The sequence below is a fragment of the Kalmanozyma brasiliensis genome (genome assembly GCF_000497045.1).
Source record: "Kalmanozyma brasiliensis GHG001 unplaced genomic scaffold PSEUBRA_SCAF2, whole genome shotgun sequence".
Lineage (NCBI taxonomy): Eukaryota > Fungi > Basidiomycota > Ustilaginomycetes > Ustilaginales > Kalmanozyma > Kalmanozyma brasiliensis.
The window spans coordinates 767535-795336 of NW_015961959.1; the positions used below are offsets into that span (position 1 = coordinate 767535).

The 27802-nt window shown below is 57.4% G+C and overlaps 14 protein-coding genes across 14 annotated transcripts; 6 read left to right on the plus strand and 8 right to left on the minus strand.

Moving 5' to 3' along the window:
- Positions 1-372: 372 nt before the first annotated feature.
- On the plus strand, positions 373-2127 carry PSEUBRA_002788 (Helicase, C-terminal; the record flags this gene model as incomplete). Its single annotated transcript, XM_016437161.1, has 1 exon — positions 373-2127. The coding sequence occupies one exon, from the start codon at positions 373-375 to the stop codon at positions 2125-2127; it is 1755 nt and encodes a 584-aa protein (XP_016292682.1).
- Positions 2128-2678: 551 nt separating this feature from the next.
- Positions 2679-3589, plus strand: PSEUBRA_002789 (Short-chain dehydrogenase/reductase SDR; the record flags this gene model as incomplete). The annotated part of the gene is made up of 2 exons (XM_016437163.1): positions 2679-2718; positions 2799-3589. The coding sequence occupies 2 exons, from the start codon at positions 2679-2681 to the stop codon at positions 3587-3589; spliced, it is 831 nt and encodes a 276-aa protein (XP_016292683.1).
- A 338-nt stretch (positions 3590-3927) lies between these two features.
- On the minus strand, positions 3928-4659 carry PSEUBRA_002790 (Small GTPase superfamily; the record flags this gene model as incomplete). The annotated part of the gene is made up of 1 exon (XM_016437185.1): positions 3928-4659. One exon carries the CDS (start codon positions 4657-4659, stop codon positions 3928-3930), a length of 732 nt encoding a protein of 243 aa, XP_016292684.1.
- A 689-nt stretch (positions 4660-5348) lies between these two features.
- Positions 5349-6248, plus strand: PSEUBRA_002791 (RWD domain protein; the record flags this gene model as incomplete). The annotated part of the gene is made up of 1 exon (XM_016437160.1): positions 5349-6248. One exon carries the CDS (start codon positions 5349-5351, stop codon positions 6246-6248), a length of 900 nt encoding a protein of 299 aa, XP_016292685.1.
- Positions 6249-6768: 520 nt separating this feature from the next.
- On the plus strand, positions 6769-8741 carry PSEUBRA_002792 (Hly-III-related; the record flags this gene model as incomplete). Its single annotated transcript, XM_016437165.1, has 3 exons — positions 6769-7161; positions 7234-7663; positions 7747-8741. 3 exons carry the CDS (start codon positions 6769-6771, stop codon positions 8739-8741), a joined length of 1818 nt encoding a protein of 605 aa, XP_016292686.1.
- Positions 8742-8748: 7 nt separating this feature from the next.
- PSEUBRA_002793 (uncharacterized protein) lies at positions 8749-10242 on the minus strand (the record flags this gene model as incomplete). The annotated part of the gene is made up of 1 exon (XM_059464902.1): positions 8749-10242. The coding sequence occupies one exon, from the start codon at positions 10240-10242 to the stop codon at positions 8749-8751; it is 1494 nt and encodes a 497-aa protein (XP_059321309.1).
- Positions 10243-10642: 400 nt separating this feature from the next.
- On the minus strand, positions 10643-13948 carry PSEUBRA_002794 (Cation-transporting P-type ATPase, N-terminal; the record flags this gene model as incomplete). Its single annotated transcript, XM_016437181.1, has 1 exon — positions 10643-13948. The coding sequence occupies one exon, from the start codon at positions 13946-13948 to the stop codon at positions 10643-10645; it is 3306 nt and encodes a 1101-aa protein (XP_016292687.1).
- Positions 13949-15712: 1764 nt separating this feature from the next.
- On the minus strand, positions 15713-17131 carry PSEUBRA_002795 (Zinc finger, CCCH-type; the record flags this gene model as incomplete). The annotated part of the gene is made up of 1 exon (XM_016437189.2): positions 15713-17131. One exon carries the CDS (start codon positions 17129-17131, stop codon positions 15713-15715), a length of 1419 nt encoding a protein of 472 aa, XP_016292688.2.
- A 619-nt stretch (positions 17132-17750) lies between these two features.
- On the plus strand, positions 17751-19040 carry PSEUBRA_002796 (DNA-binding HORMA; the record flags this gene model as incomplete). Its single annotated transcript, XM_016437168.1, has 1 exon — positions 17751-19040. One exon carries the CDS (start codon positions 17751-17753, stop codon positions 19038-19040), a length of 1290 nt encoding a protein of 429 aa, XP_016292689.1.
- Positions 19041-19070: 30 nt separating this feature from the next.
- On the minus strand, positions 19071-20732 carry PSEUBRA_002797 (Initiator tRNA phosphoribosyl transferase; the record flags this gene model as incomplete). The annotated part of the gene is made up of 1 exon (XM_059464903.1): positions 19071-20732. One exon carries the CDS (start codon positions 20730-20732, stop codon positions 19071-19073), a length of 1662 nt encoding a protein of 553 aa, XP_059321310.1.
- A 506-nt stretch (positions 20733-21238) lies between these two features.
- PSEUBRA_002798 (Cytochrome b5-like heme/steroid binding domain protein) lies at positions 21239-21782 on the minus strand (the record flags this gene model as incomplete). The annotated part of the gene is made up of 3 exons (XM_016437237.1): positions 21239-21382; positions 21522-21583; positions 21737-21782. The coding sequence occupies 3 exons, from the start codon at positions 21780-21782 to the stop codon at positions 21239-21241; spliced, it is 252 nt and encodes an 83-aa protein (XP_016292690.1).
- A 446-nt stretch (positions 21783-22228) lies between these two features.
- PSEUBRA_002799 (uncharacterized protein) lies at positions 22229-23389 on the minus strand (the record flags this gene model as incomplete). Its single annotated transcript, XM_016437229.1, has 1 exon — positions 22229-23389. The coding sequence occupies one exon, from the start codon at positions 23387-23389 to the stop codon at positions 22229-22231; it is 1161 nt and encodes a 386-aa protein (XP_016292691.1).
- Positions 23390-23904: 515 nt separating this feature from the next.
- Positions 23905-25095, plus strand: PSEUBRA_002800 (uncharacterized protein; the record flags this gene model as incomplete). Its single annotated transcript, XM_016437197.1, has 1 exon — positions 23905-25095. One exon carries the CDS (start codon positions 23905-23907, stop codon positions 25093-25095), a length of 1191 nt encoding a protein of 396 aa, XP_016292692.1.
- A 158-nt stretch (positions 25096-25253) lies between these two features.
- PSEUBRA_002801 (uncharacterized protein) lies at positions 25254-27764 on the minus strand (the record flags this gene model as incomplete). The annotated part of the gene is made up of 2 exons (XM_016437238.1): positions 25254-27555; positions 27604-27764. 2 exons carry the CDS (start codon positions 27762-27764, stop codon positions 25254-25256), a joined length of 2463 nt encoding a protein of 820 aa, XP_016292693.1.
- Between the last annotated feature and the right edge of the window lie 38 nt (positions 27765-27802).

A 27802-nucleotide genomic window follows, 5' to 3' on the forward strand; every position in this document is an offset into this window, starting at 1 on the left:
ACTTGGCGAGTTGCAGCAGCGGAGAGCGAAAGGCGCAGCTCCGAATGGGATAAGCTCAAACCGAAACTGCCTCATTTCGGAAGGCTGTCTTCATTCAGCTGACCAGTTCATACCTGTCAAACCAAGGCGTTGAGGGGTGCAAGGATCGGATCGCCTAAGCGAAGTATGACGTCCTGCCAATCTTGACACCATCTCCGATTCCACTTGTCCCGATCTGAGCCCGTATCGGCAGAGGGTCCAAAAACTTTGTCCGCCAAAAAAAGGTTGGAAATTTTGCCATTTCTTCTGAAGACGCAGCTCAAATTCGCTAGACACGACAGACGGCACACCTTGTCATCCCCCACATCTACTCGTCCCACAGATATACACACAATGACGACAAGTACAACGGAAAAGGCGCTCGAAGACCGCGCCAAGTCGCTTCACAAGAAGGAGAAGAAGGCTGCCGCCAAAGCCGCCGCCGCCGCTGCAGCTGCCGGTGCCTCGGCCTCGACCAGCCTCGAAGGCTCGCCTTCCCCCGCTTCGCCTCCCAAGAAGGAAAAGAAGGACAAGAAAGACAAGAAGAGATCCGCAGATGATGGTGACATCTCCGTAGTGGACGACGAGAAGGCGGCCAAGAAGCGCAGGAAGGAGGAAAAGAAGGCCAAGAAAGCGGCGGCCAAGGCGAGCGCTGCGACCTCGATCGAGTCGACGCCTGCCGCCACCCCTGCTCCTGTTGCTTCGACATCCGCAGCATCCTTCACGCCGACCAACCCTGCCGCGGCACGAGCGTTCCTCGAGACGAACAACATCACCATCGAGGCACCTGAGGAGTCAAATGAGCGCCCGCCGCTGCCCATGGTCGACTTCCGCGAGCTGGAGGGAAAGATCGATGCGGCCGTCAAGAAGACGCTCGATGCACAAGGTTTCACCACTCCGACACCTATTCAGGCTTGCTGCTGGCCTGTACTGCTGCAGAACAAGGATGTGGTCGGTATCGCAGAGACGGGGTCAGGAAAGACATTCGCATTCGGTCTGCCGGCGCTGCAACATCTGGTGACCAAGCACAAGGTGCTCAAGGGCGACAAGAAGAAGAGCAAGGGCGCACAGGTCAATGTGCTCGTGGTCGCACCGACGCGAGAGCTGGCGATCCAGACCGAGGAGAACATGGCCAAGCTGGGCAAGTCGATGGGTATTGGTATGATTTGCCTGTACGGAGGTGTCTCGAAGCAGGAGCAGGTGCGACTGCTCAACCAGACGCCCACGGTGCGCATCGTGGTCGGCACACCTGGTCGTGTTCTCGATATGGCGAGGGACGGCTCGCTGGATCTCTCGGGCGTCTCTTTCCTGGTACTGGACGAGGCGGATCGAATGCTCGACAAAGGCTTCGAGCCCGACATTCGTGCCATTATCGGCATGTGCAAGTCGCGCGAGGAGGGCCGTCACACATCCATGTTCTCGGCGACATGGCCACCTGCGGTTCGCGGTCTCGCCGAGTCATTCATGAACGGTCCTGTCCGCGTTACTGTTGGTTCCGATGAGCTCTCTGCCAACCGTCGTGTCCATCAGACGGTCGAGGTTCTCGCCGATGGCTATGCTAAGGAGCGCCGACTCAACGACTTCCTGCGCTCCGTCAACGCCCAGCGCTCCAAGGACAAGATCCTCATCTTTGCGCTGTACAAGAAGGAAGCGCAGCGTATCGAGCAGACGCTCCGTCGTGGTGGCTTCTCCGTCTCCGGTATCCACGGTGACCTGGGCCAGAACGAACGCATCGCCTCTTTGGAACGATTCAAGACGGCCGAAACCCCTTTGCTCGTCGCCACCGATGTCGCCGCCCGCGGTCTCGACATCCCCAATGTCGAGCACGTTATCAACTACACCTTTCCACTCACCATCGAGGACTACGTCCACCGCATCGGCCGAACCGGTCGTGGCGGTAAGACGGGCAAGAGTCTCACGTTCTTTACCGAGATGGACAAGGCGCATGCGGGCGAGCTGATCCGGGTGCTCAAGGACGCCGATCAGAAGGTGCCCGACGAGCTCACCAAGTTCCCCACCACCATCAAGAAGAAGACTCACTCGAGCTACGGTGATCACTTCAAGGAGCTCGTGCCTGGCAAGGCCAAGAAGATTACTTTCGACGATTAGATGCTCAGCACGTTTAGGACCATTTGATTGTCATTCAAGTCCAGATGGTCGAGTTTGTCGTGCTGAGCCTGTCAGCGATGAGATCTGAGGTGAGGCTGGAGGGTCTTGATCATGATCGATAGAGGTGTTGCACATGCTTTGAGCCAAGGTCGTTGACTTCATGACAGAGAGGGTTGTCGTAGGCGGTTGTGGAGGTTGTGATGTGATATGACGCGCTTCCTTCGTTGCACAAAGGCGGACAAGCGAGGAGGACCCTGAATCAGCATCATCTTTGCGCTGCAGAAGCACGTTTGACAGGTCGGCCAATTTCTCATGCATGCCGGCTTAGCGTAAGGCGAGCCCCAATCTGCCGGGGTCCATCGCAATCGGTCGAGTTGTTCGACCGGGTCGTGTTTCTTCTTGTTGGTCGCCGTGCTGGAAGATACACAAGCTTGACTTCGTATTACTGCTTTCCGACACACAACCATAAAGCAGCATCAATTTTGCCCTGTCCGCGACGTAGAAGCGACCAGACTGCGAGTACAGCATCCATCACCTCATCACAAATCAATATGGCTCCCAACGTCGCCATCATCCAAGGCACCGGTAGTGGTAAGTTTCGTCGCCTAGTGATCCATCGTCGCCACAGGCCATATGAGTCTGACCTCGATCTCCATCTCGCACTCTGGCAGGTATCGGTGCTCAAATCGCCCGTCAATATCTCTCGCGCACCTCACTGCAGGTCGTCGCTCTCTCCCGCGATGCATCTCGAGCCAAGAACGCGATCCTCTCCGATTCCTCCGACCTCGACTCCTCCCGCCTGCACACCATCTCCCTCGACATCACCTCCGAAGACTCCTACGCATCCGCCGCCTCCGAGATCTCTTCCAAATACGGCAAATCGTGCCTCAAGACGCTGTGGAACATCAACGGCATCCTGCACGCCGAGAAGAACCTCTCCCAAATCTCGCTCGAGCAGGTGCACCAGATGTTTGCCGTCAACACTTTCTCCCATTTGCTGGGGTTCAAGCATTTCGTGCCCCTCATCCCGAGAGGGAGCGATGCGAAGGCGGTTCAGGAGGGAAAGGCGGAGAACCTCGCCGAGGGTGTGTTGCCCGGTGATCTGAGCGTGATCGCTAGTCTGAGTGCCAAGGTGGGAAGTATCGGAGATAATCAGAAGGGTGGATGGTACAGTTATAGGGCTAGCAAGGCCGCGTTGAACCAGCTGATCAAGACGCTGAGTAAGGAGCTCGAGTTGAGGTCGGTACCCGCCATTTCGGTGGGCTTGCACCCAGGCACCGTCAGGAGCAACCTCAGTAAGGACTTCACCGGCGGTGAGGGCAGCGACAAGCCGCTGGACAGGAGCAAGGGCCAGTTCGAGGCCAGCGAGGCAGCAAAGAATCTGGTGGACGTCGTAAGTGGGCTCAAGAAGGCCGACAATGGCAGCTTCAGGGACTACAAGAACGACATCATCCCTTGGTAGACGGATGTAAGCGGTTCGAGAAGAATGCTCAATATCAATGACTCTCGCATGACAAGAGCCATCACGACGAGAAAGTTGCACGGAAAAAGCCGACGCGAAGCGTTTGACGGGTCTGAACGATGCTATGAAGGACCGAGCCAGCACACAGCCCTCGAAATTGAAGACGCCACACATGTGCGAGGCTCAAAAGTAGCCGACGATGCCACCTCAGTCTGGCAGATCAGCCTGAGAGCCCGCGAAGAGCAGTCAAAGATAGTGATTGAAGTGAAGCCATCACCTGGTATACGTATATGCAAAGTTCGAAAGCAGTATAGAAAAGCCTAATCCCACCAGGCCAGCTAACAGCATCCGTTCATCTTGCCCTCGAAGACCTCCTTGATCTTGATCGCCGCCCCAGCCCTCCTCTGCGGTCTCGGGTCCATATCTGCAAAGCTAAACCTGCTTCCGCTGCCGACCCTTCTCAACGCCCTATCGCCGTACGACACGCCCGAGCCGGCCTTCTCGGGGTCCAACTTGCCCGACTCGATGGCCAACAGGATGCTTCTCGCCGCGAGCGCGAATGGTGCTTCGACATTCTCGCCCGTCATCGAGCTGGTTTCCAAGAACAGCACGCCATTCTCATTGGCCCACTTGCTCGCCTCTAGATAGCCCACTTCCCTTTCGTCCTCGCCTCTGTCCGTCTTGTTGCCGACGAGCACGACGACCAGATCGGGGCTGGCTAGCGCCCTCGCATCCGTCAGCCAGCGGGAAAGCGGTTCGAAGGTGGATCGCTTTGTGATGTCGTATACCAACAGTGCCCCCGCTGCCCCGCGGTAGTAGGACCGTGTGACGGAACGGAACCGCTCCTGCCCCGCCGTGTCCCAGAGTTGAAGCTTGACAGACTTGTTGCCGATCTTGACGAGGCGACTGGAGAACTCGACCCCGATCGTGTGCGCTGATTGCTCCTTGAACTGGTTGTGGATGAAGTGGTGGAGGAGGCACGATTTGCCCGTGCCTGCTTCGCCGATGATGATGAATTTCAGCAGGAAGTCGTACGCCGCGGACATTTCGAGGGATGCGTGGTCGGCCATGTTTGCGGTATGAGCCTGTGAGGGATTGGGATAGTGAGTTCGACGGTGTACTTGGCCAGCGAGCTTTGGTGGCGGTGCGCGTGCGCAGGAAGGTGTCGCTTGCGCTGTGCGGACGGGTTCAAGTAGTCCCGGTCCGCTGTGTTCGGGAGTGTTAGGCAATGACTGGCGTTCAGAGAGAGGCCTGTGCCCGACCGTGTGTAGGAGCGATCTGTGCAGGCCCTCGGCAGGCTCCTATGCAGTCGACAAGTTGAGTGGCAGATAGACTCTGACCTTTGGACGCCGTTCAGGATTGACGAATCGTGCTTTCGGTATGAGGCAGTAATGTAGACAGAATCGTATGTGGTGGTGGTACTTTCGACAGTCGTTCGTTGCGAAAGGTGGTGGACGCCGAGAAGGATGTCTTGAGGGCAAGGTGTTTGTGTGTGGAGTGGGGAGGTCGCTTACATGCGTGCGTGCAGGAGGTGCAGGGCCAAAAGATAACGCTGCGGAACTCGGTCAAGGGCGGTGCGTGAGAAAGGGCGCTGTGCTGCGCTGTGTTTCAACCGCGCGAGATGTCTGCAGTTCTGCAACTCGGATTTCTCGACTTGAGATCTTCTTTTTCAACGAGATGGTCCTTGCATCTTGACAAGGCGTTCCACTCGGCTGCTCACTAGCAAGCCTCTAGACGGACCCGAAAGACCACCGCAACGATGCCATCGCAAGAGGAGTACGAGGCGACGCTCGCGGAAGAGCTCGAGGTGCTCGAAAGTATCTACATCGACGAGCTCGAAAAGATCTCGACCGAGCAACTGCGCATTCGCATCGAGCCAGAAGAGGACGTACTCCCCCTGCTCTTCTCGATTGGCCTCGAACCAGGACAGACGCCAACAGAAAGCGTCGAAGAGGGCTCTCCATCACCCATCGTGCTTTCGCTTGATATTCAATACACTACCGAATACCCCGATGCGCCACCAAACATGTCCATTCGCGTCTTGCGCGATACCAAAGGCGTTCTTGGGCCAGCGACCGACGATGACGATGATGACTCCGAAGATGCAGCATGCTCAGATCGACCCGCTGTAACAGAGCTGCAAGCAGGACTCGATGAAGTAGCGCAAGAATCGCTCGGCATGGCCATGGTCTTCACGCTAGCCTCCCATCTTCGTGAAAGTGTCACCACACTCATCCAGCAACGCGTACAAGAGATCGAATCGGCAGCAAGCGCAAAGCGCGAAGCAGAGATCGAGGCCGAAGCCGAGAAATTCCGCGGCACCGCAGTCACACCCGAGAAGTTCGCCGAGTGGAGGGTCAAGTTCTTGCAAGAGATGGCCGAGAAGGACAAGAAGGAGGAGGATGCAAAGCTGTTGAAGCTGTCTGCGAGAGAGAGGGAAGAGTACAAGAAGAGCAAGGTCAAGCCAAGTGGCAAGCAGCTCTTCGAGAAGGGCGGAACACTGGATGATGACGACGCTGCCGAGGAAGGTGCACAGGAGGTGGACTGGAGCTTGTATACGAGGGAACAGAGAGAGAAGGAGAGGAGAGAGCAGGAGGAGCAAGACGAGCTCCGGAGTCGGACCGATGGGCTCGCCTTTGACGACGATGACGATGCGTGATGGCGCACTGCTGCACTGCTTTCCGTAGGGGATCTCACGCCTTTGTATAGAGCTGCCGCTCAGTCTCACATCACAACCTGTACTACTATGCATTACTCGCAACGACACTCGTAACCCACCTTATTGAACAGTCATGTGGTGTGCAAATCGAGCTTCTTCATTGACAACGCCGGGACCGACAGCCGTCTGCAGTCTCTCCTATGTCGCACAGGCTGGCATGAGCATCAAGACTTGACTGGTACCGGCGGCCTCGGCTACCGTCGTCTTGACTCGCTGCTGCCGGTCTTGGAACGCGCTTCTTTGCAATTCTCAGCCCATTTTGGGATCGACGCCGCGTCGCTGTTGGACCCTCTTTCGACGCTTCCTTCCCCCGCACTTGCCACTCTTTCACATCCCCTTCCGACAACCATCCTCGACCCTCGAAAGACGCGACCGCCGGCGTTCGCATCTCTCTTCATCTCTTCGTCCATCCGTCGCCCTTTCTTGCTCCATCTACTAGACTCGCTCCGATTCAGACGAGATGGCCGCCGCAACAACCACACCGATCGCGGTGCATCGCCCGCGGACCCTCGTGTCGGCGTGGCTCTTCCTCAGCTCCTTTGTCGTCGCCTGGGATATCGGCTACATTCTGCTGCGACCAAGAAGTATGCTCGGCGGTGACCTGCATTGGATCTGGTCACCCTACTCACTCTACATGAACGTCGACTACATCTACGGTCTGCCCTCGTGGGACAGCAAGGATGGCTTCCCCGCCGCCCAGTCGCTCATGAACGTCGGCGAGAGCATTCTCAACCTGTTCTACATCTATCTCGTACACGTCAAGGCGACGCCCTCCTCACTGGCTGTGGCACCCATCTGGGGTCTGACTGCGGTCGTCATGACGCTCTCCAAGACAATCCTTTACGTTCTCAACGTAAGTTACCGTGTTCCCTTTGTGAATGTGTACTCTAAAGCTGACCCTTCCCTTGACTCGTGGTGGCCATAGGACTACTGCTGTGGATGGTGCAAGACGGGACACAACGACTGGTACACGCTTATCGTCTATTGGATCCTCCCCAATGGTCTCTGGATCCTCTTCCCCTCCATCATCGCTTTCGTGTTCATCCGAGAACTGTCTACGACGCTCAAGGTCGCGGCTGGAGTACAAGGTGCGATCAATCATACTCCCCTGCAGCCCATCGCCGCCGCCACGACGGCCGGTGAAGGAACAAGTGAAAAGACGTCAGGGTTGGGCTCTAATCCGTATCTGGTTGATCATTCGCAGCTCCCGAGCTGGGCACAGGACAACGCGTGGATCGTCAAGGGCTACCGTCGCCCCGGAGGAACACACCAAGAGGAAAGGCTAAAAAGCTTTGACCACGGAACCGTGTACAAGTGCTGGCGTAGCGTCTGGCTCTATTGGCACAACGAATCTGGTAAGCATGCAGCAACATCGATCCGTGAGGTCTTGCGGCCCCGACTGACGTTTTCGCTTCTTTTGTTCGTCTTGATGATACAGTCAACATTCACACGCATCTGTGGGGTGCTGTCTTGTCTGTCGGCCTTTCTGCTAGTCACCTGCTCCAGCATTTCGACCTTTTTCCCGCCTTCGTCCGCCCTCTTTCGCACCATCGCTTCTTCTATCCGTCCAGCCTGACGTTTACCACCTTGTCCGGCAAAGTGCTCCGTCTCGCCTCCGCCTCTTACCCATTCACTCCGACTTCCATTCCCGTCCGCTCCGATCTCCCCTCAACATCGACAAGCTTCCTCGGTCGTGCGCTCTCCCTCCTCACCTCATCCGCCGCTCCAGCTTCCACCATCACCACCAAGCTGACCAACCTCACCATCCGCGGTCCTGACACACTCGACATCTTGGGCTTTACCACCTTCTTCATCGGCGCCATCATCTGCCTCGGCTTCTCCGCGACCTTCCACACGGTCCAGTGTCACTCCCAACGTCTTGCCAAGCAGTGCAACAAGCTCGACTACGTCGGCATTGTCGTCATGATCGTTGGCTCCTTCCTCCCTGCCTTGCACTACGGGTTCTACTGTCATCCGCATTTCCAACTGGCCTATTCTGTTGCGATCACCTCCCTCGGTGCGCTAGCGATGTATGTTGTGATTGCGCCTTCGTATGCTACGCCGGAGTATCGATTCCATCGCACCTGCGTGTTTCTCGTCCTGGGTCTGTCGGCGGTCATCCCCGTCGCTCACGTGCTGCAGCTCTACGGCTACCGAACCATGACCCAAACCATGGGCTTGCGGTTCCTCATCCTCTCCGGAGCGCTCTACGTCGTAGGTGCCTGCCTCTACGCTGCGAGGATCCCGGAACGATTTGCACCCGGCAGGTTCGATTTGTTTGGAGCAAGTCATCAGATCTTTCACTTTCTCATCCTCGGCGCTGCCGCAGCTCACTATGTGAGTATTAGGAGAGCCTATGCGTTCTGGCACACCGTCGAGGCGTTGGGTGCTGATGGTGGGAGAGCTGGTGTCTGCGCTGCGTTGCAGGGGTAGTGTACAATTAGGATGGGCTTTTGATAATGATACAGGATGCTATGGCGATGGCGATGATGATGATGTGTGGAAGCCGCAGTGTGGATATGGAGTCGATCAGGTTTGAGATGACCGCGGACGGGGCGGCCAGGATCGATTCTGTTGCGGTGAGGGAAGGGCCCCGAGAAGCAGCTGAAGTTGAAACCGGCAGTTGTCTTGGCCGGTGCGGAGAGCTCTGCGATGCGACCAAGTAGTCCAGCTTCGACGTCAGGTCATCCACCTTGGTGTGCAGCTGCTGCACCTCGTCGCTGCGCCCTTCTGTGGGTCGCGCGTGGCGAAACCCAACCGCCTTTGATGCTTCGTCAGTCTCTTCATCGAGAGCACCAGCATGTTGAGGGTCCGTGCCCTGCGCATCCGAAGAGGAAAGATGGGGGAGCGAGAGCAGCGTCATGTGGTGCAAGCTCGCCATCTTTGCTCTGAGGATGGACTCGAGTCTGGCCACCATCTTGTCCGGATCATCCGCGGTGTACGGGACGAGCATCTCGCCGAGCGTGATCTCCTTCGACCGCTGATCCGCCAGCTCTTCCTGCCGTAGCGGGGAAAGCACTCCTTCGTCTTGCAGTGGCTGTGTTGACGAAGGCGAGGTTGAACTTTGCGCCTCTGCGTTCAGAGGCGAGATCAGCTGCATCCACTCCAGAGTATCCGTGGGTGTCGGGGGCACTACTAAATCCCTCAAATCATCCAACAGTGCCCTGACCCTCCCGTCCCTCCCCTCGCCTTCACCATCCAGCGTCTCCCTGACATCCCACCACACACCCCACAGCAGAGCACACCACCGAATCAACGCCTCTCTCATCCTCTCCTCCCGTCTCCCCCTCCTTTCTCGCTCCTCCTTCTCCACCCGCCCCCTCAGCTCGCCGCTCACCAGCGTCCTGACCACCTGGCCACGGGGCAACATTTCCAACCCTCCGAACCGCACCTCTCTCTGCGTGATTGCATCGGTACTATACCTCTCCGGCGCAACACACTCAGGAGGGATGGTCCAATTGTGACTCAACCCTTCGGAAAATTCGTCTAGGCTCCAAGCAAGGGACGTTTTGGGGTCCAATATCGCAGCTAGGGAGGGTAGGAGGGTGAGGTCGGAGGCAATACGTCGTGCGACGGGAAGGGTGACCCAGAAGTCGTCGAAGGGTTCCAGGCCCGCCAAGCTGAGGTCGAAAGAGGTCGGGGGGAGGGCGAACCGGAGAAGACCTTGGATCGGCGTGAGACCGGAGGAGAGGAAGATCGGGGACAGGGTGATGTACGGCGTACGGTGTTCCGGATCGAGGATGCGGGTGATGGTGAAGGTGCCGCTGGGAGAGGTGAGGGTCGTTTCCAGACACGGGCAGAGGGCTGCGTTGGGTCGACGAGAGAGGCGGAGGACGAAGCGCAGCGGTGAGGATCTTCTTGTGGACAGCCGGGTCCAGAGGCCGGACGATGTCGAGGCGGGCTCGGAGAAGGGATTCGTGAGCGCATGTGCCATCTCGGATGGTGGGCCTTAGCGGTTTGGGCGTAACATCGCAATGGCGGCTCGTGCTGATGTTCGCCACTGCTTGATGACGGTGTGAGAGAAGCAAGTGGTGGTTTGAAACTCAAGACGTGCATATAAGAAAGAGGGTCCAAGCGGAGCTGCAGCTGTCAAAAAGGTCGCGCTGCGTTTTCACGATCTTGCAAAATGCTGAACCATACGAGAGCTACTCTCTCTCCCTCGAAGCAAATGCGCCATGCTGCCGCCCACTGAGCTTAGATCTGAAGAAAGAGCTGCTGCTTCACGATCCGACGAAGACAGCTGGGCGGATGCTATCACTTGCACTTCACAGAAGTCAGTGCGATGAGACAAAATGCTATTGGGTGTGATAATGCTACATGAATGCTAGATGCGATCATACGATCGTCTTCTCGGTCGACTGGGTCGGTGCAGGCGTCATCTTCTTGCTGTGAACATCCTCCTGCTTCTCCATCTCGCTGCCCTCCACGGCCTGCGACTCCTCGTCGACAATCTTGGACGCGTCGACCTCGGTCCTCCTGAAGTAGACGCGCTTGCCCCACTTGTACAGCTCGATACCGCCAACGAACAGACCCGTGCAGATGAAGATGATCGCCCATTCGTAACCCAGGCCTGTGTGGAGGAAGACGATGTCGTTGAGCCCGGGGATGTAGACGATGGGGAAAACGCTGAAGAAGCCACCGACGACGCAGATGAACAAAAACTTGTTGGCACCCCAGGTGTCCTTGAACCACTGGTTGTACCAGGTGCCTCCCTCGCGCATGTTGAAGAAGCTTCGGCGGACATCGACGACCTCCCATGCCAAGAGCAGGGAGAACCACGTCATGACGGCAAAGGTCGAGGCGCGGGCGCGGAAGACGAGATCGCACACATCGCTGTGTTCCGAATTGCAGTTGATGCCCAGCTCGCCGTTGCCAAAGCCGAACTCGACGAGAGTGAAGGTGGCCAAGCAGAGGACGGCCATCCAGAGACCATAGACGGCGAGGTCGATGAGCATCTCGGGGCTGAAGACGCCCCACTTGTTGGATCGGGGCTTGCGACGCATCACGTCCATGGAGGCTATCTCCATGCCCAGACCCATAGCGGGAAGACCAGAGGTGACCATGATGATGTACAGAATCTCCACGGGCGAGAGAGGGAAGACCGACAGTCCAGTCTCGTCCTTGAATGCCAATCCGATGAGAAGCACCGATGCCTGGGCGACATTCTGTGCCAACAGGTGGCAGACGAATTTCGAAATGTTGTCGGCCATTCGTCGACCTTCCTCGATGGCGTTGCCGATCGACGCAAAGTTGTCGTCCACCAGCACAATGTCCGAAGCATCCTTGGCAACGTCCGATCCGTTCATGCCCATGGCAATACCGACGTCGGACATCTTGAGCGAAGGGGAGTCGTTGACGCCGTCACCGGTCATGGCGCAGAACTTGCCGCGGCGGTGGAGCGCCTCGATCATGCGGACCTTGGTCTGGGGGGCGCAACGGGCGATGACGAGGGGAAGTTGCGGAAGAGCATCGATCTCGGCTTCAGAGAGCTTGTCGAATTGCGAGGCGGTCATGACCATGCTGTCCATTTCGGCTTTGCTGTAGCGCGTCGTGTTGCGGGGAACAATGCCAACGTCGAGAGCGATGGCCTTGGCGGTACCAGGATGGTCACCGGTGAGCATGCGGACCGTGATGCCCGCCTCCTTGCACTTGCGCACCGCACCCGCGGTCTCGGGGCGAGGAGGGTCGTAGAGACCAACAAGACCGAGGAAGATCATGTTGGACTCGACGTCCTTGCGCTCGAGCTCCTCGTCGAGGTCCTCTTCGGCGGCGGTGAGCTTACGATGAGCGAGTGCGAGGACACGCAGACCCTGGCTGGCCAGCGCCTCCATGTTCTCCAACACCTGCTTCTCAAACTCCTCGTTGAAATCGATCTTGCCATCAGCGGTCTGGGCGGACGTGCACGACTCGAGTACGCGCTCGACAGCACCCTTCATCATGGCGTAGCTCTCGCGCGCCTGGTTGTCGGTGTAGGTGACCGCCATGCGCTTGACCGAGCTGTCGAAGGGGTATTCGGTAATCTGCGTCCACTTGGCAGCGGAACGGTCCTTCTCGGTCACCTCCTTGTCGGCGTCGTTGCCCTTGGTGAGCTTCAAGCGACCCCATGCGAAGCGTGTGACAAAGGTCTGGATGGCGCACTCGGTAGGGTCGCCGTGGGCCGTCCAGGCGTGCGTCTCCTTGTCCTTGAACACAGTGGCGAGGTTGCAGAGCGAGGCGACGTTCATAAAGTTTTCGAAGTGCTCGTTGCCCTTGACCTTGTCGGACTTGCCGGAGCGCGCGACGACCTCGCCGTCGTTCTCGGTGCTGTTGGTCGTCTTGGCATTGCGAGGTTCGACATCGTTGACGGACACCTCGCCGAGGGTGGGGTTGAACGGCTCGTTGGTCTCGGAAACGCTGTAGGTGCCCGATGCGGGGACCCACGCCTTGCGGACCACCATCTTGCCTTGGGTGAGGGTGCCGGTCTTGTCGGAGCAAATGTCGTTGATGGATCCGAGAGCTTCAAGCGACTCGAGCTTGCGGACAATGACATTCTTCTTGACCATTGCCTTGCTGCCCATGGCCATGGTGATGGTGAGGACGGCAGTGAGCGAAGCGGGAATCATAGAGACACCGGTGGCGACCGCGTAGATGATGACCTCGTTGTCGGTCCAGTTGTTGGAGAGGAAGACGATGATCGCAAAAAGCACAGCGACGAAGAAGAGCGACACGGCGAGCTGCGAAAGACGTCGCTGGAGCGGAGTGCCCTTGTTGGTGCCGAGGAAGTTGTTGATCTTGTCCCAGACGGTAAGAGCACCAGCTTGGACGTAGTGGTGGGGGAGCGCCTTGCCGTAGGCGTTACGCTTGACGTCTCGGATCTTCTGTGCCTTGGCAGCTCCTCGGAGGGCGTCGGCGATCTTGCCGATCTCGGTGTTCATGCCGGTACCAACGACAATCCCGCGGGCACGGCCCTTGGACACGGTGGACGAGGTGAAGGCCATGTTGAGACGGTCGCCGACACCGATGTCCTCGGCTTGAGAGTAGATCTGGTTGTGGTCCTTGGCCACGGGAAGCGACTCGCCCGTGAGGAGAGCCTCGTCGGTCTCGAAATTCATCGAGTCGATCAGTCGGCAATCAGCGGGGACAGTGTCACCGGTAGTGAGCTCGATAATATCACCTGGGACCACCTCGTTGGCCGAGATAGTCTCGCCATCACCGTTTCGGAGGACGCGGGCAGTAGGAGAAGCGAGGTTGCGAAGTGCGTTCATGGTCTTCTCAGCCGAGAGCTCCTGGAAAAAGCCGACGACGATGTTGATGCCGACGACACCAGCGAGCACACCGCCTTCGATCCACGATTGAATGCCAAAGGAGACACCCATGGCAAGGATCAGGACCAAGGTCATGGCGTTAGCAATTTGGTGCAGCATGATCGTCCAAATGCTAATTTCGTCGCCGCCCTCGAGCTGGTTGGGACCGTACTCTTGGCGTCGCGCCTCGATCTCCTTCTTGTTGAGACCGTGTTCGGCATCTTCGACGCCCAGAGCACGCAGGACACTGGTGTAGTGGTGCTGCCATGCTCCCTCGAGCGCCTCGTCGATCGAAATGTCCGGACCTTGGACGGTGTCGCTGCGTGGGAAGAACTTTTCTTCCTTCTTGGCCACCATTTTGACGGATGCGAAAGAAATTGCTTGTAGATTATTTGATGTGTGAAGCGGGGGCAATGCCGCCTATTGCAGACAGGTAGGTCGACCAGCAAGCTGAATGATGCTCACGGAAGTCTTGTTGACAGTGTAGCTGGATCCCTTGAGCTGATAAGGGAAGCGAGCGTACGTGTGGGGGAGAGGAGGGAAGGGAGGCACATAGATATGTGAGGGGTTTCGATCGTCGATCGCGATGATTCGGTGGTGGGAGAAGAAGGAGGATGAAGAAGCCGCCGGACACTCGAGGTTATATACCTTCCACGTGAAGATGCTGAGTCGGATGACCACCTATCTCGCAGCGATTGCGAAGCCCTGGAAAGAGCCGTTAGCGTTCGCCAAGACCGCAGGCTGCCGACGTCAGATAAGGGGGGCCAAGGCAGTAGCGCAGTGTCGGAGTTTAGAGAAGAAGTGGTCATCTTGGCCTTGATCGCGAGCAAAGGCCATTCGAGTGATCTTGTGCCGTGGAGCAAGAGGGCTCAAAGCCACGCGCGAGCTCGTACCGAAGGAGTGACAGGGAATGCCAAGACTGCGGCTTGCGGCATCATTATTGACGCTCGCAGATAACACTGGCGCCGGTAACTAACTGCGCTCAGATGGGGCATCTGCAACCTCATCAAATGCAATGAGGTACAAAGACATAAAGGCGCTTCAGCGGTGTCCTTGAGCTCTGTGCATCAGCAAAAATCGCTCAAGGCAGAATGAACCAACAAGGCGTCACCAGGGTCCAAGACGGCGGGGCGGCAATGGTAGCGTCGGAAGCGAGCGGAACTGTGCCAGTGCGTCATCATGGCACTGACGCCGAAGGGACTCTAGCCAAGAGCCGAGCGAGGTACGATGCATGACAAGGCGGAAAACAACGGTCATCTGAAGCCGAAGAGGGTATGGAAGCTTGGGTCGAGACTTCGGGAAGGCGGAACACCAGTCACAGTTGGTCGCGGCGCTCGTTAACGTTCCGCTTCCATCTCGACAAGCTGAGGAACAGGTAGGCACCGGAAGAGAGAGACGGACGCATTGAAGGCCAAGAGCTGACGGCACAGTTCGAACTTTACGGGTCACCTAGTCGTATTGCCTTGTTGGACAGTGATGACTGTGGATTTCCTGCCGCATTCTTGATGCCAAGATGTGCCAAGACATGCTGTCTCTTGCTCTCTCCTCATGCCCGAAATAGGTGCCGGAAAGCGACGCAAGCCTGACGTGAGTCTTGGCGTGTGGAGAAGAGCTGGCAGAATTAGGCTATCACACTGCTCGAGTGCGGTGTTTGCGCGCGTGGCTTCCATTTCTCGGAGAATAAGTTTTCTCGCGTCAAGACAAGTTCCAACATCGGTGTTGAACGTTTCTGTTGCCGTATGATGCTGGCCTTGCACCGTCTAACCCGGATCTGTCTGCGTCAAGGCAACACAGACGTGTGTTCCGAGACGTTGACAAGATGCCATTTTGCCAGAGAATACGCCGGAGAGGTGGCCGACTTGTAGAACCGATTGACAGAGGGCGCCATGACTGAGGTTGTTGTACACCGAATCCCTACGAGCGCCCTGCTTCAGAAGGGTCGAAAGGATACGGAATCATGGAGACCGGTGACCACCGGCCCACACTGCTACGACGGAGAACACCGAGGCGCGGCCTGCCTGCCGACGTAAAGCAGCTGCCCTGTCGAGCATGCCAAGAAGGTACCGTCCTCACGTGGCATAGCCGACCTCGACCAGCCATCGAAGCTCCGATCGGCTAAGATCAGTGCCTGTAGAGACAGTCGTCCCCGTAAGGACACGCATCCCCTCTAGCTACTGTGGGGCACTTGCGCCGTTTGAGGATGGCCCTCAGTCGCTCCTTGTGAAGCAGAGGGAGGGGTTCGTGCGAATACTTGCATCTCTCGCCTTCGTGGCAACCTTGCGATGTCAGGTGGTGGAACAGGCACGGCGTCGACGCCAGTTGCTTGGTCTCGACAGCCACTGCCTCGTCCACATCGTGCTTGCGTTGAGCCAGATCGTACAGCGACAGTTTGCCGTTCCGGAAGAGGTAATCGAGGTCGATCGCCCGATGCGCGTACTGCTTGTAATAGTTCGACTCGACTGCGTAGCCGGGCACCTGGACCAGGTGCACTTTCTTCTCTAGCAAGCCCATTTCTCTGATCGCCCTGAGCTCCTCCATATACCCAAAATCGTCCAGTCCGCCCAAATAGGCTTTGAAGCAGTCGGGGTCTTGGATCGCATCTGCCAACGCTGCTTTGACGCGAAGGTCGGCTGCCTGATCGCCGCGTCCCACGTTGACAACGTAGTTGTGCAGGCTGCTGTCAGAGAGCCCCTGCCAGAAGTCGATAAAGGCTCCTCTCCGAACAATTCGAGTGCCTTCAAGAACTGTGGTGAGTGCATGGAGCGCACAGAAGGCACGCACGCGCAGGTCGAGCATGTGCGGAACGAGTTGGTGCTTGTGCGCGATCTTATTACGCAGCTCTTCGTAGACAAATCTTCCGCCGTCGTAGCCTTGGGTCATGTGGCGCGGATCGAAGAGCAGGTTGTCTGCATCCAGGATGAGAACGATGTACTGACGGCGCCCTTGCGTGAGGGCCTGTCTGAGGAACGATGGACGCTTAGGTGCTTCCTGTGCGGGCGTGTCGTCCAGGACTTGCTGATTTGGGCGCCAGGCGGTGTGGGATTGGTAGAATCCTGACAGATCATCCAGATCGGCATTCTGGATGTCTGCGAGCGTCGGCCGCGTGAATTGCGGTTGTGGCTCTTGTGGTGGGGCACTGACTAGCTCTGAAAAAGGGTCCGATACGAATGCAAGTGCGTCCGATGCTGGTGCTGCCGTTTCGCTTGAACCCTCGATCTCGCCTTCACGCCGTTCTCTCTCCGCTATTGTCGTTACCGGAGTCCGAGTCGTCTTCGCGGAGAAGTAGGAGCGAAGCTGGTCTTGCATCAAAGCGAACGAGTCTTCTGGCTCGCTCTCGGCTTCAGCAGCTTCTTCCGATTCTTGTGTCTCTGGTGCAGCGTCCTGCGGTACCAACGTGTCGCGTTGTTTCGGCAGGTTTGCGCCCTTGTCGTCTACAGTTGAAAAGTCCGTGGCTTTCTCTTTGCCCTTTCGAGACGGTCGTGCGGCCGTTTTCGCTTGCAAGTGTGACCGATCGTCTGACCCCTGCGACTGTGACTCCATCTTTCCAGCTGGCTTGCGTCTCATGTGTTTCCTCTCCTTGCTGCTCTGGCCAAGTTGTTCTCTTGGGACCCATTTACCGTTGTTCGGTGCGTCTTGCTTGCTTGGCAGCCTTTCTGACTCTACTGTCTCTTTTGGTTGGTATTTCCGGTCACGTCGCGCGTCTGATCCCCATTTGGATACTGCAAGCTCATCCGTCGACGTCGAGAGCATCCGTGTTGATGGTTGCCAGCAGGACGGGCTGCGGATCACGGCCTGGGAGCTGCTGCTGCTGGAAGCAACAGCGTAGATCGCAGCCCTACTAAGCCTGCTGGAGCTCGCTGCCCACATAGCGTCCGGCGCAATCCCCTTATAATCGCGATGCTGTCGAACGAGTGTGAAGATGAAGATGGACAAGGTCTCACTTTTCCTCCGCTGCAAGCTCCCTTTCTTCTTCCGCAAATTGGGCAAGCCGACATCCGAGACCGCATCAGCGTGTTGGACCCTGAAAGCTGAGTTGATGCAAGAACAACACTCGTGTCTTGCTTTCCAGCTACATACCACCCACCCTCGCATTCTCGGCATGCTAGATTCACAGACATAGAGAAGCGGAAACTCGCTTCTATTGCTTCATCTCTCAAACATGGACAAGGGAAAGGCTCGGCAGCTCGATGCCGAGACAGTTCCACCACGAGATCGACTCCAAGACTCACCGCTCACCTACAACCAGCTCGTCTCCGGCATCATCGACTTCCTCGAAGTTGCGTTCCACACCATCCTATGTATGCGCTCCGTATACCCGTACGACGTATTTGCGAGACGTAAGAAGTATAGCCATCCTTGCTACCAATCGCGGCATCCAGGGCTCAACGAGTACATCTCACGCGTGCTTACGGCGCTCAGGGGCGAAATAGAGAAGAGTACCATCAGCAAGGTCATCCTTGTCATTCGGCCCAACGTCGTCGTTGAGCCCGCGGGCTTCGCTGGAAGCGGATCATCGGTGGGGGTAAGCTCGAGCGATGGAGGAGCGGGAAATCCTGCCGATGCGTACGAGCGTTTCGTCTTCAGCCTAGACTACATTCTGCCATCGACGTTGATAGATCCGCGGGATCGAGATCTGGCGATATCCAGCAACGTCACGAGCAGCGAGCTCGAGATGATCTTCCGAGGCTTCATGCAGAAGCTAATGGTCGTTGACGGTATTCTGTACGATATGCCTTTGGCACCGGGGGCAAAGGGCAACGATGGCGATGCTACAGCTGCAGAGCTGACCTTCGCGGTGGTTCTCGAGATGGCAGACGAAGACACATCGCCCTCTGGCAAGGATCGCAACGAAGCGACAACCGGTGACTGGATTCCTGCAGATGCGGAGAACCTCGGTCGAACCCATAGAAAAGATACACGCGCAGCCGACAACGGTCATGCTGCCGACTCAACACCGAAGATCCGGCCTATCAAAACGCTCGATTCGGGCGTCATCAATCTCATGCTCTACGTCGAAGAGGACATCTACGCGAAGTCGGGCAAGACTCGCCCTCCACGCAGCTCACCGTCGAAACGCAACACCGTCCGCCCGACCTCTGCACAGCCCACACGCACGCACGGGGTGGAAGACGACCTCCTCCACTCCAAGGCAACGCAGATCGACGTCTCGTCCGTCACAGCGGCGGCAGGCAATGCGAGGGAGCTCAAGAACCGAGCGCGTCGCTTGGACGCCGAACGCGATCTAGACCAGCCAGCTCTGGCCGAAGCCGAGGCTGAGCCGGACATCGCGCAGGCGAAGAGCAAACGGAAGCGCGCGAGGATGGTGCTCGGCGAGACGAGGGCGGCAGAGTCGGCGTCCGAGTCGTCCGAGTCCGCGCCGAGCTCGCCTAGTGGAAGCAGCCAGAGTGTCAGGGATGATTTCGGCGGTCAGCTCAGTGGTGGGTTCTGAAGATTGCTATGCTGTGTTCTATGCTATGCTCTATCTATCATGCGTGGACAGTGTCGTCTTCAGACTGTCAGTGTTGGTGGACGGTCTGTGACGATGGCTGATGAGAAGTTCGTTGACTCGCAGCAGGAACGCTCTACTCGGGGCAGCACGAGGATTAGCACTGACTAGCCACTGAAGTCGTCGTTTTGTTGTGTCTTTGCTAATTGCCTCTCTGTGCCTGGTGCACTCTTGCGACTCGGGGTTTAGTCGGCGTTGATCGTCAAAGCATGACGCCAGGATGGCCACGACGAGGCTACCAGAGAGATCCTTGCCATCCTGGCAACAAACCAGCACCGTTCTGTGCGCTTCCGATGAAGCAGGAGCTGCAGTCAGGGTGCGATGTGCCGCCTCGATGACTGGCGGAAAGGTGATGCGAATGGTAGAGAGGCCCTTCTTGTTGGGCATCATGTGCAGCGAAAGGACCTTAGATTGAGGAGCCGAAAGGCTGAGGGCGGTCAGCGACGCTACGAGATCGAGTGTAGTGCTGCTTGTATCAGCAGGCTGGCTCGTGAAGTGTATGATCAGGTCGTACCGCTCCTTTTCTTCATCCGTGAAGACGTGAACTGCAGCTCTCGAGCCGATGAAGACGCCTGTGTCACCGACCTCGGTGTCACCACCGCTTCCATTTGCAGCTGTCTGATTGCCGATCTCTTGCGAAGCATTCTCGGATCTGCCAAGCGGTGTGAACCAGTGTCCACCCAAGTTCGCCTCGCTAGCTGCGTCGTCCGCGACGATCCGATCCACCAAGCTTTCGATCTGGGCCTTGTCGCAAGCTAGGAGCTCGTCGTGGTGCTTCCAGAACATGTCCGGCGTCAGACCTCTGGCCCAGTTCTCGTGGTCGTCGCCTGCACCTTGCACGTAGACAAACCCACCCTTTGATCCTTCGATCCCAACCGATTCATCGCGGCCCAGATTCGCCGAGTCCGAAACGAAGTGCGATGCCGACACCAGCACTATCGGGGTGAAGTCCCTGAGGTCGGCTTGCATCGAAGTTGAGATTCCTTCGAGGTCCGTCTGAGGCGTGACGAAGATCGGCTTGAGCGGCTTTCCCAGTCGTGGCACATCGAGATCCGAGTTGAGTAGTGTGTCAACAAAGCCGTCTATCCTGGCCTCGATCTGATCGTGCTCTGTGGGCGGTATCATCCATGACGGCGTCACGAGTGCGTACCCTCCCAAGCCATGGGCGGGACTACCGTACTTTCGATTCGATGCCCTGTTCAGCACAGTGCACCATATTGGTATTGTCTTGCTCAGCGCGTCCGGCATGCTTTTTCCTCTACGTGTTGAGTCGACAACAATCGCACCGCCAGCATCAACAATGCTTGGAACGAGATACAGGTTGGACCGCTTCAAGCTAAACCCCCACTGGTGTGTATGCCCGTCGGTCGACTTGAAGTACGACACGGCCGACGTGATACGAGGATCGGTGTACCATGCTCCACATCGAAGATTGGCCGTAAGCAGAAGTGACGGAAAGAACGAGTGCACCTTGCGGATGAAGGCGGCATCTTGAGCGATCGAGTGGAGCTTGTTGTAGATGTGCCGGGATTCGCGCTTGATGCGGTCGCTGTGCTGCCAGTCTTGACGCGAGGCCGAGGCGCAGGAGACGCCTCCTCCCGGAAGATTGGCGATCTCCATGTCAACATGTTGCATGTGGTTCGCTGCCAGAGGCTCAAGGTACCGCAATGGAAAGGAGGTGTAGAAGGAAGCTCCAAAAAGGCTCGAGCTCGAGAAGCACAAAAAAAGAAGGTTGAGGACCCTGAATTTCCTTTGCGTCGTGCAGCAAAGTGATGGTGCCTGAAGCGGTAACTCAAATGCTTCTCAAACCATCACTATGGACGTCGACGCTCGAGCTTTGGTGTGTCGAGTCAAGGCAAAGTCCCTAGCTTCCAGCAACGACAGTCGATGAGCTATCGAGACGCTCACACGGCACCTCAGGCAAGTCTCACGGATAGAAATGATTCCGCTCCTTACCTCCTACTAAAGCTCGTCCCGCATCCACCAAACTAAACAAGCACCCTCCGCTCTTCGACATCAGTGAGATCGGCACTGCAACGACCCACACGGACAGTCGAACACTGGTCAAAGTCGGTCTTCGTGAGACGGGACTGGTAAATTGAGTGTTCTGTATTGATCAAACGTCGATAATTGTTTGCTGCTTAGAGTTTAGCGGAGTCCTTGAACTCGCCGATGTGGTACTCAGCGGCGACCTTCTCGAGGATCTTCTCGCTGTGGTAGGTCCAGAAGGCCTCAGTGGAGTCCTTGCCGCAGTTCTTGAGCAAGATCTTCTTTCCGCCCGGGTGCTGTTTGTAGTTTCGAAGATGATAGATATGACCAAGTCGAAGTTGTGAGACAAGGACACGGTAGTGGAGATTGTCAGTACGAGCCTGTCCTTTGACGCCACGTCTGACATGTAGGGTCAGAGTTAGGGGCACCACTTACGTCGTCAAGAAACTTGGTGACGTCGTACACCTTGCCTTCGACGACGGTCCAAGCCGACTCCTCTGTAGAAGCCAATGTGGAAAAGTTTGATCGAGATCGTCGCATTGCATTGCGAGGGCGAGGGCAAGTGAGAGGAAGTGGTCAGCAGGCGTACGAGAGTCAGGACGTGCTCGACCACTGAGCCAAGGTAAGCTTAGCTGTGCGGTGGGACTTACCGGACTTGTGGTTCTTGAGCTCGTTGGCGTCGATCTGCTTGCCCATGATGTACAGCTTTCTACTTTGCGGTATCGGATTGTTTCGTGAGATGAGAATGCAGAGGAATGCCAAAGCGAACGCTAGAGGAAGTCCGCGCGGTATGATGGTAGTTGCTATCAGCCAAGCATCAAGGATAACGGCGGATCAAGGGTTCTCTGTGGGGATCGAGCTACAGTATCCACCGGCAGTGCGCGCTTAGCCTGGAGCCGTGAGCCGGAAATGTGAAATGCAAGAGTGGATCGTCTGCCAATGCCAAATTTGGATTTCCAAACAACGCATTTGCCATTGGTCAGGCTCTACCGGCAGCTTATGCCTTCTCGGCCGAAATACGATTGCACACTCACCAGAGCAGAGCCGTTGCGCATTGGTTGCCTTGATGGTGTCGACATTTGGTATGATGTCTGACCATATCGTACAAGAAAGCAAAGCATCGGAGCAGCAGAGGCCAAAATCTAAAGAGGCGCCAGCACGCCCCACCTCCAAATCCACTCGCCTGCCTCCTCTACCATATCTTCCGTGACTTCGTGACCCACGCCTGGTCTGCGATGAATTTTCAACCCTGGCATCTCGCCTCGGTTCCCTGTTGGCTCGCCCACCACGAGTCCCTTCAAGAAGTCTTCGTTCCAGTCCCAGTGCACCAGCTTGTCGTTGGCACCGCTGAGCACGCAGATCTTCTTGCCCCAGAAGGGATTCTTTCGTGCATCGAAGCTGTCGTAAGCCGTGTTGGCTGGATCGATCTGCGCAACGAGCGCTTTCAGGCTGGACGGCACGTATGGTGGGCCGTTGGTCACAAACGATGTCTTGGTGCGCGAGTTCAACAGCCGCGAAAAGTCAGGCATGCCGATGAAAGGAACACCGATCTTGATGCGTGGGTCGTTGGCGAGGACGTGCCAGGTCGCATGCCCACCCAGCGACTTGCCTGTGATGACGAATTCGGCAACCGTCCTGTCATCCTGCGGGAAGAGGTAGGCAGGGAGGAAGTCGACGAGGAACGAGGCATCGCGTGCATCACCCACGATCATTCCGTAGAGGTCCATGGCATGACGCGTGTTGCCCTGCTTCCACGCTTTCTGACCTTGAGGATTGGTTGTACGCTGTCCATGATTGCGAGCGTCGAAGCTCACGACGAGGTGATCGCGCTGTATCGACGAGGTCGCGACGAGGCCCTCGTTCTGCTCGTTCTGATGAGCCACCTTGTCGCGCGAGATGCGGTCGTAGAGTTGACGGACAATCTTCTCCTCGTTGTCGGCAGAACCGCCTCGCCCATGCATGTGGATGATCAGACAGACCGGAGGCGGTGGTGGTGCACTAGCCCGAGATGGAGCGGGTGTGAGCTCGTTCAGACCAAACACGTTGACGGGGAGCCCGGCAATGTCGACAACGACTTTGGAAATATCGTTGCCGTACTTGTGCGAGGCTGGCGGCAAAGGCTCATCGTCCTCGTCGTCGTCCTTCGGAGCTGCACCCTTCGCAGGTCGAGAGGATGCGCGCTTCTGCACATCGGGCACCTCTGGAACTTGAGGTTGTACTTCGCCGGTTGAAGGGCCCGCCGCTGCTGCCGAAGACGAGGCGAGTTGCCTCCTGCTTTTCTTCTTGCCGATACCGAAGACCATGTTGTCGTGTTGTGAATGGCAGTGGCGTAGATGATGGAAGTGAGAACCATAGACTTCGACCAAGCTCGGGCCTTGCCTCTTCAGGGGCTCTGAAACCTTGATACTGAGTGCCAAGAGCGGGGTCCAAAGTGTCAAACCAGCGGCTCGTGTGCCATGCGCAGGCGATCCACCTCGCATGTGCCATTTCGCCGAGCTCAATGCCGAGACTCAAAACAGAGCTCCAATCGTGGCGCCAAAAGCTGATATGTGTTAAGCCCGCGTTTCCGTTCGCCGTCTCGAAAAATGAAAAGTGGAGATTTTCACTCGGATGGCCTGCAGACGGTGACGTGAAGCAGCAACGAAACAAAGCTCGAGTTGAACGCACGTTCCACCTTCTGATTTGAAAAACAGGTCTGCTTTCTTCCTCCTCCGCTCGACACACGTCACCGCCCGTCCTCGTCCTGCCATCCTTTCTTCCCGTCTGCCACCACCCTCAACCCTTTTCCGGACCATCTTCAACATCACATTGTGCCATCATGGGTAAAGGCTCTCTTCTGCCCATCTTGGGCCTCGCACTCGCCGGCTTGCTCGCTGGTGCCGCATCCGAATACACTGCTTTCTTCCTCACCAAGGATGGCTCCTTCCGCGCCACTGTCGAAGCGTGCAATCTTCCGGCTCGACAAAAGCTCAAGACCGATCTGACCCACGGCGCAGCTCCGCTCCTCGATAACACGCTTTGTGCCACCATGGGCTTCTTCAAGCTGAGCATGCAGAAGCGACTCAACGTCGGTCTCTTTGCCATCATGATTGCCTTCACCCTGCCTCTCTCCTACCGACTCTGCTTCCAGGCCGTCTCGCCGAACCGCAAGTCGACCTTCAACGCCGGCATCTTCCTCGTCCTGCTCAACACCGTCGGTGCTGCGCTGGGCCTCGGACCCTGGTCGTGCATCTTCTTCTCGCTCGTCTACCTTCCCGCGGCGTACAGCTCCATGAAGACCTCCAAGGCGTCCGTCCTCCCCGTCCCCACACCCGCATGGAACATCTACGTCGCCAACCTGCTTCACGTCGGCATTGGCGCCGTCGCAGCCATCACGGTCTTTGGCGACTCGGCCAGCGCGCTCTGGCACCACGCTGCGCTCCTGATCCAATTCGCCGGTCTCGCCTACCTCCCCATCGCATGGGTGAGCTTCCGCACGCCCAAGGTGAACGACGAGGCCAAATCCCGCAGTATCATCCGTCGCTTCGACGCTGAGGGGGTCAGTTACGCCTTCGAACGCACTTGGTCGTACTACCGCAAGATGGCGGCGTTTTCCACGGTGATCTACTGGTACGGGCTCAACCGTGTCATCCGCGGCGTCTTCTTCCAGGGTGAGACGTTGGATGCTGTATCGTTCTTCTGGTTTGGAGACATTGCCGGTGCTGTGGCAGCGACAGTGTTGCTGGTGGTGGCGGAGAAGACGACGTTTAGGAGCAAGGCGGCGATTCATCCGGTGACGGGAGAACCAAGGTCGCCGTTGGAGATCGAGTGCGATAAAGCCATCGCAAAGGCGCCGGCGGGTTCGCCGTGGTTGGAGAAGACGACGATGGGTTTCATTGTGGCGAGTCTCGTCGGTGGGCCTGGGTTTGCCGCCAGCATGTGGTGGTGCAGCGGCGAGGAGGAGTTGGGTTGGAAGGCGCGCAAGTCGTGGAGGGAGACCGTGGCTGTCGAGGGTAAGAAGACCAAGTAAGGCGGCACCAATCAAAGGTCCACGGCTTTGCTGCTCTACCATGTCCATTCTGTAGATAGTCGCTGCTCAATCTGTATCTTTACGACGGGCTTCAAATCACCGAGCGGTAGGCTGTGAAGAGGACGTGGTCGCATTCTTGAATGGTCGCATTACTTCTTCTAGCGTGGTGTGCTCGTGTAGGCACCAATAGAGTCCATCCAGTCACCACTGGTGCCAAAGAGCCCTATCACCTCCCCCCTTGCATCAGCCGGCTCGAGCACCTTCAACGACCCACCCGTAGTATTGCCTCTCATCCCGCTACTCCTCCCACTCTTGAACACCACCTCGATCGCATCGATCCACTGGCCCGCCCTGACATTGAGCCTCTGCACCTTATCGCCGTACTCGACCTTCATCCGATATGGCGATCCGCCGCATGGACCGAACTGACACACTGCCCCGGTGGAATAGTGCAGCTTCAACCCGTCCAGGCTCATACCACTGAAGATCTCGATCGCGACCAGCGTCCCTGGTGGCGCATCATCACGTGCGTGCGGGAAGATGAGATCCCACTGCTGGCCCCGGCGGTTGATCTGGCCGAGCGAGAGGGTGCGAAAGACGTCACGCGATGGGTCGATGCCGGGGATTTGGAGCGATCGCGCGACACCATGCTCGCGAAACCCGTCCAACTCGGCTTGGCGCATGTTGCAGCCAAGAGCAGTGAGTTTGACGTGCGACGAGGTGTGTTGCATCACATCGAAGCCGACGAGGTTGCTGAGGTATGCCGCGTCGATCAGGGTCTCCTTCGGTGGGAGCTGCGCAGGTGAGGAGGCAGAGGGAAGGTACAGCCACTCGATGTGCGTCTTGTACTGCCCGTTGACTTCGATTTCAATCGCGCCGATGCCGGATGCGCACTTGACGAGCGCACCGCGTGGGGTGCCTGTCCACGAGGGTTCGTTCTCGTTCCATTGGCTCCACGACGCGGGTCTTGATTCGAGGTAGGGCAGTGGCGGATCGGAGGGGATGTGGAAGCAGGGATGCCATCGAGCACGCACGGCTTGCGCTCGGTGGATGTGGTTGTGCTTGTCGTCATTGCCGGCGTGAATCGGGGCGAAGAAGCGGCCCGACGGGAGACCATTTCTCTTGCACCCGGGCTCTCGTGTCATGAAGGCGCGATTCCACTCCACGTACCCTCTAGCCATCAGCCCAGACGGCCAGTGAGGGTTGTTCAGCGCATGACCTGCTTCGTGGAAGAACGCACCAGAGCCAATGTTGAGCGTCTGCCATGCGGTAGGGCATTCATTGAGGTCGTTGACACAGCACGCGTCTGTAGGCTCCGTGTCGAGGAACGCGGAGGTGATCTCACCCAAGGACGACGGAGCGGCCCACAGCCAGTGACTGCCCATCACACCATGCGAAAGACCACCTGGTCCACCAGCACCCAGAGCAGCATGTCCGCGGATCAGCCGCATCTTGGGATCGTACATCGTGTCCAGCGTCAGCACGGCCACCGGCGACCAGTGGAGCTGTCGAGGCGTGGACGGATCGTGGAGTGCTTCAGCAGCGAAAGCATGCATTGCCCCAGCGTTGCCCGCGCCCTGCTTCTGCTGTGCATTATTCGGATCTCTAAATTCTTGAAGTGTATGCCGCGACTTGAGCAGATGGATGCGCGGGAGCAACTCCAAGGAACGCTCGCCTTTTGCAAATGCTTCCTCGTCGTCCAATTGAAACGCCCTTCGGCCCATGCCGTGTCGTCGCATCTGCTCGGCGTGGAATGCCTGCCACAGATAGGCCTGCAAAGCAATTCGCCGCTTGACCTCTACCAAGCCGCCTAATCTGAACGCTTCGCGTCGTGGCCCGGGAGGTGTGTCAACAATCGCGCGATCTGTTTCGGCCACAGCGTCCGTACCGGAGCCCAGATCGAGCTTGTCCATGGCTCTATTGAGGAAGCGAGAGACCTTGTCTCCCTTGGCAGAGGGGCTGGAGGGTTGCTGACCTGGTTTAACTGGGACAGTGGGTGGCTTGCGGCCTCCATTGATCCACACCGGTGAGTCGCACGCTGCCACGATTGCGAGATGCAGCGGAGGCGCTCCTTTCGGTCTGTCGTAGCTGATCGGTATCGTCTCTTTTCCTTCCTGGTCAGGAGTCTTCCATTCGAAAGCCAACTTGTTAGGGCCGACAGTGAGAGGCACCAGCGCCTTGAAATGGCCCTGGTTGATCTCCCAGCTCTGCGCCTTGAAGCCGGATGCGGCATCGTTGATGACAGTGATTGTTCCATCTTGATTGCCTTGCACCGTTCCCTCGACAACCAGCAGACGTGTGAAGACTCTCTCGCCAGACGTCAGGTTGGTGAGCGTCAGAGCAGATGGTGAGTAAGAGGGTGGAGCTCGTGGCGCACCAGGCTTGCCAATCGACTGTGGGCGCGGTGGGATCGGCGGACGCGGTGGTGTTGACGGCTCATTCTTGACGTAAGATCCAGGTCTAGGAGGAACCGCAGGAGGTGGCGGGACCATGCTTGTAGCGACTTACAGGCCGATGGCCCGTCTGCGTTTGGGACTGCTGAGAAGTGCAATGACGGCGCACGACGTGAGGAAGCTGCAGAATCGGAAGAACGCTTGTCTTGAGACAGCCCTTTCTTGGTCGTCTGTTCTCGAGGAGCTGAAGATGCGCCTGAGGTTTGGCAGTGGCATGGCGAGAGAAGGGTAGGGCTTGGCAACGATGATGGTGC